General features: G+C 41.4%; 1 protein-coding gene across 1 annotated transcript; it reads left to right on the forward strand.

Annotated features, from left to right (window-relative positions):
• The first annotated feature begins 1,175 nt into the window (after positions 1-1,175).
• Positions 1,176-2,693, forward strand: LOC306911470 (uncharacterized protein). Its single transcript, XM_079486844.1, has 4 exons — positions 1,176-1,384; positions 1,478-1,528; positions 2,063-2,194; positions 2,289-2,693. Exons 1-4 carry the CDS (start codon positions 1,250-1,252, stop codon positions 2,388-2,390), a joined length of 420 nt encoding a protein of 139 aa, XP_079342970.1. The 5' UTR covers positions 1,176-1,249; the 3' UTR covers positions 2,391-2,693.
• The last annotated feature ends 6,216 nt before the right edge of the window (positions 2,694-8,909 follow it).

Here is an 8,909-nt window from a genome sequence, read left to right on the forward strand (position 1 = left end):
TTTATAACAGTTTGCACTCTCTTTCCAAGCAATTTTAAAGAGATTTGTTTTTGACTCTTTTAAGGGCGCGAGTGGTGCTATTGTACCATGGTGCAATATTTTTCTTATTAATCTTTTTTGACTTCATAGGTGCGACAGCTTCTAATGTATTAGAGAAAATAGTCCCCAATTTGCCGATCATGTCATCGACCGATTCTGAATTTATTGGTATGGTTATAAAAGGAGTCAGATCTGGCAAGCTCTTTGCAAAACTATCTTTAGTAGTCGAGGTAATTGTTCTACCCTGTCAATAGCGAGTTAAACGGCTGATTCCTTCAGTGCGCAGTGTACATATTATAAGATAGTGATCGGTGACATCGTCGCTTTGAGGTATGATATATATTTTGGTAAGATCTGCTCAGTGAGATATAATCAGGTCTAGTGTATGATTAAATCGATGAGTTGGTCCTTTGATGCGTTGTATTACTCCAAAAGATTGTAGTAGTTCTGTAAAAGCCACAGCTAATGCATTGTTAGCAAGATCTACGTGGATATTACAATCTCCGACAATTAGTATTTTATCAACGTAAACCAATAGGTCCGATATGAAGTCTGTGAACTCTTTCAGAAAATCAGTATAGGGACCAAGGGGTCTATACACCGTAGCCAATGTAAAAGAAAACAATGTTTTTTACTTTTGCTTGGAATTATGTTCAACGCAAGTACTTCACATGATTCAAATTTATGTAAGAAAGTCTCTAAAGATTGTTGCGATACCACCACCTCAAACAACTGGACGTGACTCAAGCATATGACAGTTGTAAAAAATAATTTATCAGTGTTATTCAAGTATATTTCAAGATATATATCAGCTATTTCATTCTGGTATTAGTCAGACATTTCTATCAACTCTTGCAAACATTCCATCAACTCTTATTGCTGTTTAAAAGACATTTGCTGCAAATGTTATCAGTATTCATCATTAAGAGTTTGCACAACCAATCACTTGTGGTTGCACACTGACCACAGATCCAAAATCAGCTCTATTCCTCTCGTCAGCAAAAACAACACAAGTTATCGACCAGAATTTAGCAAGATATCCATCAAGTGCACCGTATCAACCAATGAGTTTAAATTGCTTACAGTGCACAACGGAAGTCACATAGGCAGGTCTCACTTCTTGAGATGTTATATACACATCAGAATTTGTCATATTCACTTTCGGCATTTGAAAAGCCCAAATCAAGTCAATCTGTTGAAGCAGACAAACATGATGACGAAGACTATGATACTGCTGGCATTCGCGGCTGTGTTTGTCTCAGCTGCTCCTCCAGACGACACTGACAAGATTTTGTTAAGGGGTCTTTTTGATGCATTGAACGATACCATAAAAGATCTCCCGAATGTAAATTTGTACTTTTCCACATGATAATAACAACTTTCAAGACCTGATTGTATATTTTTTTCCAAATCTCATTTCAACTGTTGTTTTTTATAGGAGGACATTTTTCTCAGGGATCTGAAAGTGAAAGACCATCGGAGCTGCACGGTGAGAATCTACACATGAAACGTTTGTTTTGACAAATGTTTGTAGGATTTCCTTTACACTCATTTTATTTGAGTTTTGCATGTGATCAGAAAATAATCCGTTGATTTAAATGTGAGGTTTTGGATGTAGACCGATGCTTGTTGTTACACTTTTGGCTCCAGTGAATGTTTGCAGGGTTACATTGAATTTGTGGTATTTTTTTGTATCTTTAAATCTTGTTTACTGCCCAAGACAAAAATGGATTGTATACACACTGTGACAATTGTGCGGCAAGTTATCACGATGGATACCTGCCATAGCCTGTTATAAATTGTTAAATGGTATTGCCACCTAAAAAAAATATTTTGATGCACAAAAACTATTAACATTGTTGTGTATTTAATATGTGTTTAATATTATCCCATAGTGATTATTGTCAACTTATATTCAAATGACTCTTGCTTTAATGTATGAGAGTGTATTTATTCTCTCTTCTCAAGAGCTGTTATAAAAATATGATTTAATCCTGCTCTTCTGATTTTATTATTTATACAGAATGAGTTTTTCTGCCTGGCCCAAGCGGAACTGACAGATAAGGTCTCTGGGCTATCTGGGCCCATGTTTGAACCTTTCCGTACAGACAAGAAGATAATAAGGAACTTAAACTCTTTTAATAAGAGGCATGAGGTAAGTTGAATACTGGAATGAACATTTCTGGCCATACTTCCCTTCTATCTATAATCAGTAAAAATAACGTTTACTTCTTTTTACTGTCTTGCAGAAAACCTGTAAGGCTGCTGACAATGTTGAAATACTACTGTACGAATTCCTAGAGGATCTCATAAAATGTGTCCAAAAAAGGATTCAATATGTACCAAAATGAGCTTTGCTGTGTTAATCTACGAATGATCTATGATTTTTATATATCATCCTTATAACAAATTCTGTGTAACATTACATCATGTTACTAAAGAAAATATGGAAAATAAATTTTTCCATTCTTAAATATGTTTTGTGCTTGTGTGTTTTTCATTGTAACAATGCCAATTTCGTGTTTTTGCACTAAATCTGAGTGAAAAAGAACATAAATCTCTTCAGATTCACACTTTTGGCCCTTGAAAGTTGGCATAGGTCGAACTCAACTTTTTGTCTTTGAATCATGTTTACTAATAAAAAACCTCAAATGAATCTTGATTCATATTTAATCTACATAGTGCGATATTTCTGTTGTCATTTAGGAACATTTAAGAATAGGGTCCAAGTCAGCTATCTGCTTATCAGCATGGATATTGGCTGTTTCTTTTAAAGTATAAAACACATATAATGCATTTACTTCTGCATTACTTTATTATACGTCCCTTAATCTTACTCAATACTGTCCGGAAAGGAGTCGGGGAATCAGGCACAAAACTTTTTATTGAGAGTTCACCGATCAGGAGGGCTTGGGCTAGAGTGCAACTAAATGAAAAAACTAGACAGAACGCCAAGGTGGTGATGCTCTCTAATACTCGACAAGACTAGAGTAGGTGCAGCGAAAACTGGTGTCAGTGAAACTGGACAGACAACAGAGCTGGGTCGACCAGACCAAAGTCATGACAAATCCTAACAACTACCAATAGTTATCCCAGTGGTTGGGAACCTTTTTTCACCAAAGAGACATTTAAAATTTTTGCCGAATGTAATTTTTCTAAAGAGCCATTGAATTAACAACATATTAGTACTATTAAAAATATGGCGTTTTAATACAATTTCAATAACAAAACCTTTATTTATGTTCATGAACAACTGAAAAATAATCAAATTTGAAGCATCACTTCAGTAAGTGCATGAATGAAGAACAAGATACATTTTAACATTCTGATTAATACATTTCCCGCCCCAAAAGCAATATAAAATAAAAGATTTTTAACGAAGTAATTTACTAACTCAACATAAAATATAGCTGCAAGCAGCAATCCTCGGGTTCGAGCAGTCTAAGGCGTCAAAATTGTTTAGAATGAGGAGAGCTGGTGTCCAAACACCACTGCCTTTTGTAGGTGACCTTGGAGTGATGGTCTACACGTATGTTTTAAGCCCCTTGATGATGTCTTTATTAGTTTTCGAGTTATAGCCATTTTAATGTAAAAGGCTCCGCCTATTTAGAAATTTGGCACCCCTTAGCGACCTTGAAAGGAAATTTAAAAAAAAATTCAATAGTTATTTACATTCACACTCCACAGAAGTCATCTGCATTCCTACCGAAAGTAGGTTTTTGACATCATCAGCGATAACTCACGAACCGTTTGATCGACAGAAGTGGTTCCAGAGGCAAAGTTGTTCAGAATGAGGAGAGCTATCATATGATGTAAATAGTTTATGTATGTGTCAAATGCCACGTGATACGGAATTGTTTATGCACTCCAAAAGCATTACTTCGCCCCCCAGTGGCCGAATGAGTTCATGATTCTTACAGACCTTCAGGACCACGAGTCGAGTGTCGTTTCGATCGGCCTCCGTTAACCCTGTCTAATGAGTGCTCAAATTTCATTGGCCGATGACGTCCATGTTTTTTGAGAAACGGCAATGTTCTTTTAGACAATCATAGTGCATGACACAAAGACACACCACACCAAATAAAAAGTCGATCGGGTAAACGGTTGCGTACCTATAGACGTTTTTGAGCTAATTCCTGTGGGTCCTGTCCTCGCTTAAGTAATGTAGAATGCATCTGCGCCTGTAAAAACATAAAATTGAACATAAACATGAAACATATAAATACAACAAACTACTAAAAGCTATGATTTTTTGGGGACAAATGTGATTTCGGCAAAAAGTGGTTGGGACATTTTTCACCCGAACAACCCGCAGTGTACACCAGTTACAGAATTTAATGTATAATATGTATAATATGTTTGTACATATATAATATGTATAAATACAAATACCTCATCCTGACTGTTGTGTTGAAAAGAGCCTTTTGCTGACGTTTCTCATCATCGCATATCAAATTGTAAAAGCATTTATTTAATAAAGAACAAAATGCTTTAAATAATTTATTGATGAAATAGTGATAATGTTTAAAACAAATGGATGCGGTCTGATAATCTATTTAGAAAAGTGATTTTGGTAGATTCTAACCTACTTAGCGGCTGAGTCAAAAATCACTTGTCAGGCGTTCTATGCATTAACGTTACATCACTGAAGCGGTAAACCTTTTCTTGGAGTTACTGTTATATGTGAACGAATTTTTGTATTTACGTTAGGTATTGGTTTTTGTTTAAGAATTATTCACCTAAAATTAAAGCATTGAAATGATGTTATCAAATGATTTGATAATCACAAAACTTCTAATGCAACTTTCTGCCAACTCTCTTCAACTGCTCCACAACATAACACCCAGGTCGAAACATCTCACTTGAAGCTGAATTCAAAAGTTGGCAGGCCTGCTTTTATTTTGTTTAGACACAATTTTTTCTTTTTTGTGGTCTAAATGTGTCTGTCACGGAACGCGGAAAGAGAACCCAAGTGCAGGCAGCGAAACAGGGTTTAAACAGGATTTTAATAAATAATAAACAGGAACAAAACAAAAAACCCACGAGGGGGTAAACAGGGAACACAATAAACTGAAGACTAACACTTGACAAGAACTACAACTACAAAAACACCTAGACTAACAAAACACTCACACTGACTTGACTAGACTATCAATAACAATGACAAAGACTCCAAGACAGGGCATGGCAAAAAGCATGAAACATGTACAACGAACGAGCACAAGACAATAGACAAGAGGGCATTAAATAGGGGAACAAACACAGGATAATTACTAAGGGGCAGGTGAAGGTAATGAAACACTAATGGGAAGGCTAACGAGACAAAAGGCGGGAAACACTGACGAGACACGAGAAAGCACATGGCATGTCAGAATCAAAACAAAGCCATGTCTTTCTCACACAAAACCTAAGGCTATGCCATGACTCCGCTGCAAGACCAAGAATAAACATGACATGATAGCGGAATCATGACATAAGCCCCCCCTTAAATGAACACCTCCAGGTGTTCATCAAGGGGTAGACTGACAAGACAGGGCAGACTGGGACAACGACAAGACAAAGCAAACCATTGTAAACAAGATTAACGGCAGACAAGCATAAATTACAAAGGGGTTGGGGTGACATAATAAAAATAACAAACAAGGGAGGGGGGGAGGGGGAACAACTGAGTTCATGGGGGGAACAAAAGAGTCCATGGGAGGAAGTCCAAAGGGTGTGGGACATGGGGGAACAGTTCTTGTCCCTGGCGCTCGGAAGCGCGGAGTCCCAGGGGACATCCTGGGGGGCGGCGCTCGAGAGTGCAAAGTCGCCGGCAGGGCAGGACTTGACGCCGGCTGGAAGGCCGGCAGGGCAGGACTTGACGCCGGCAGGAAGGCCGGCAGGGCTGGACTTGACGCCGGCTGGAAGGCCGGCAGGGCAGGACTTGACGCCGGCTGGAAGGCCGGCAGGGCAGGACTTGACGCCGGCAGGAAGGCCGGCAGGGCAGGACTTGACGCCGGCTGGAAGGCCGGCAGGGCAGGACTTGACGCCGGCTGGAAGGCCGGCAGGGCAGGACTTGACCTTGGGGTGGGTGGACTTGGGACCACCGGACTTGACGGGACCACCGGACTTGACGGGACCACCGGACTTGACGGGACCACCGGACTTGACGGGACCACCGGGACCACCGGACTTGACGGGACCACCGGGACCACCGGACTTGACGGGACCACCGGGACCACCGGACTTGACGGGACCACCGGGACCACCGGACTTGACGGGACCACCGGGACCACCGGACTTGACGGGACACCCGGGACCACCAGACTTGACGGGACACCCGGGACCACCAGACTTGACGGGACCACCGGGACCACCAGACTTGACGGGACCACCGGACTCCGAGCCGCCCTCCGTTGCCTCTTCTTCTTCAGCCGAGCCACCCGCCTGGTGGTCGGCTGCAGGAAAGATGTGAATGGGACGGGCGGCTCGGGATTGGAGGCCTCGGACGAGGACCCCCAAGATTCCCGTCTCCCCCGCTTGCCAGTGAGACTGGGCGGTTGTGGAGAGGCTGCAGAGGCTGGAGAGTGGTTCGTGGCAATGCCCACAACACCGATCTGCAGAGGACCACTCTCTGGTATCGCTACCAACGGAGATGAGTAAACTGGGTTTGATGAGGTCGTGGACTCCGAACGCGCTGCGGCAGTTAACCACACGGCGTCGAAGTCCAACGGCCTCATCGCCCTCATCTCAGAGCAAGAGAGTGGCTCTCGGAGACCGGCGTTGAAAAGCACCGCCAGCTCCCTCTCCCCGAACACACCTTGTTCCGCGATGTCCAGGAACCTCTCCACATACTCATCCACAGTCTCACTTCCCTGGCGAAGACTGCAGAGGCGACGGGCCAAGCTGGACCGGTCAGTGTCCATGCTGCTGCTGGGTTCTGTGATGGCTCGTTCGTTCTGTCACGGAACGCGGAAAGAGAACCCAAGTGCAGGCAGCGAAACAGGGTTTAAACAGGATTTTAATAAATAATAAACAGGAACAAAACAAAAAACCCACGAGGGGGTAAACAGGGAACACAATAAACTGAAGACTAACACTTGACAAGAACTACAACTACAAAAACACCTAGACTAACAAAACACTCACACTGACTAGACTAGACTTGACAATGACAATGACAATGACAATGACAATGACAATGACAATGACAATGACAATGACAATGACAATGACAATGACAATGACAATGACAATGACAATGACAATGACAATGACAATGACAATGACAATGACAATGACAAAGACTCCAAGACAGGGCATGGCAAAAAGCATGAAACATGTACAACGAACGAGCACAAGACAATAGACAAGAGGGCATTAAATAGGGGAACAAACACAGGATAATTACTAAGGGGCAGGTGAAGGTAATGAAACACTAATGGGAAGGCTAACGAGACAAAAGGCGGGAAACACTGACGAGACACGAGAAAGCACATGGCATGTCAGAATCAAAACAAAGCCATGTCTTTCTCACACAAAACCTAAGGCTATGCCATGACTCCGCTGCAAGACCAAGAATAAACATGACATGATAGCGGAATCATGACAGTGTCTTGTGGTTGTCGCCAGGTGGTGCTGGAGCGCTTAAGCACTGTTTTCCCCGCAGTTTAGGAAGTGCACCACGTGATACGTGATATGCAACGTAGGATTTCACAGGCAAGTTATCGTGATCGCCATTTGGGACAATTTTGGGACAAATACAACATACAATTTTGTTTTTCATGTAAACCTACATATAAGTTAAAACATGTAGTTTTACAGAAGATACATATGATGCAAAATCTGCAAAATCAAACATTTAGCATATGTTCTGTAAAAGCCCACTTTACACACCATGTATAACCTCATTTCTCACATAGAACACATATTTGTACTAATTTATTGTTTTGTGTAGTGCACCAATATGAAACAGTCTCTCATGTGTCTGATTATCTAAAAGGCTGGTGCCCGCTCTGTTGCACATTTTCCTGTGATGACACGTGCGTGCCTTTGTTGTGCAAGATGCAGGTGAAGCAGCCGCATGCCTAAACGATTGTCCTGTTATAAAGGAAATATTTAGCTGCATTACGGTTTGGTGTGCGTATTGAAGTGTGTTTTCATGCTGTTGCAAGATCGCATATAATCTCAGCTGGTTTTTGTGCTTTCAGGTGAATGTGACGGTGAAAATGATTACAATGGAGGAAGACTCCGAAGGCATCACAAGGAGTCATCATCACCTTCGAAAGCGCACACATGATGTTGCTGACAGTAGTGCCAGCATGTCTTTGTGTGTGTGGGGTGGTGATATGCTTACCAATGTGTCAGTTATGCAGTTGTTGTGTCTGGATAATTGTGCTACTTTTAAGGCTTGCGCTAGATGGCACTGTTAGAGGGGTACGAAGAAGGAGTTAATAAAAAGAATAGAAGTTGTTCAGTACGGCCTGTTTCTCTGCTTCTTTATTTTGACTGATTCCCAACATAACAATTGGCGACGAGGATGCCAGGATGTCTCTGCTCTCTCTGCAACCCCCAGTAACGTTTCTGGATAGTCCAGGTGAACCAAAAACTTCCTTTGATGCATGGGAAAAGTTATTTCAGAACTACCTGCTTGCCATCGTTGGTGAGGAGTTTTCCGCCGAGAGGAAAAGAGCACTAGTACATTTACATTTAGTCATTTAGCAGACGCTTTAATCCAAAGCGACTTACAGATGAGGAAACATTGGAAGCAATTATAACAACATAGGCAAAATACAAAATACATAAGTGCATCAAACTAATCCATTAAAGCCTAGCACAGTATACAAAGCTAAGAATAGTGAGGTTAGTAATTTTCTTTTTTTTTTTAAGTA

The sequence above is a fragment of the Barbatula barbatula genome, assembly GCF_947034865.1.
Source record: "Barbatula barbatula genome assembly, chromosome: 22".
NCBI classification, from domain to species: Eukaryota; Metazoa; Chordata; class Actinopteri; order Cypriniformes; family Nemacheilidae; genus Barbatula; species Barbatula barbatula.

Excerpts from the sequence above, each read along its gene's own strand:
- LOC306911470 (XM_079486844.1), top strand. The coding sequence starts at position 1,250 with ATGATGACGAAGACTATGATACTGCTGGCATTCGCGGCTGTGTTTGTC. Across the intron at positions 1,529-2,062 it reads AAGACCATCGGAGCTGCACG|AATGAGTTTTTCTGCCTGGC; the intron begins GTGAGAATCTAC and ends TTATTTATACAG. Across the intron at positions 2,195-2,288 it reads CTTTTAATAAGAGGCATGAG|AAAACCTGTAAGGCTGCTGA; the intron begins GTAAGTTGAATA and ends ACTGTCTTGCAG.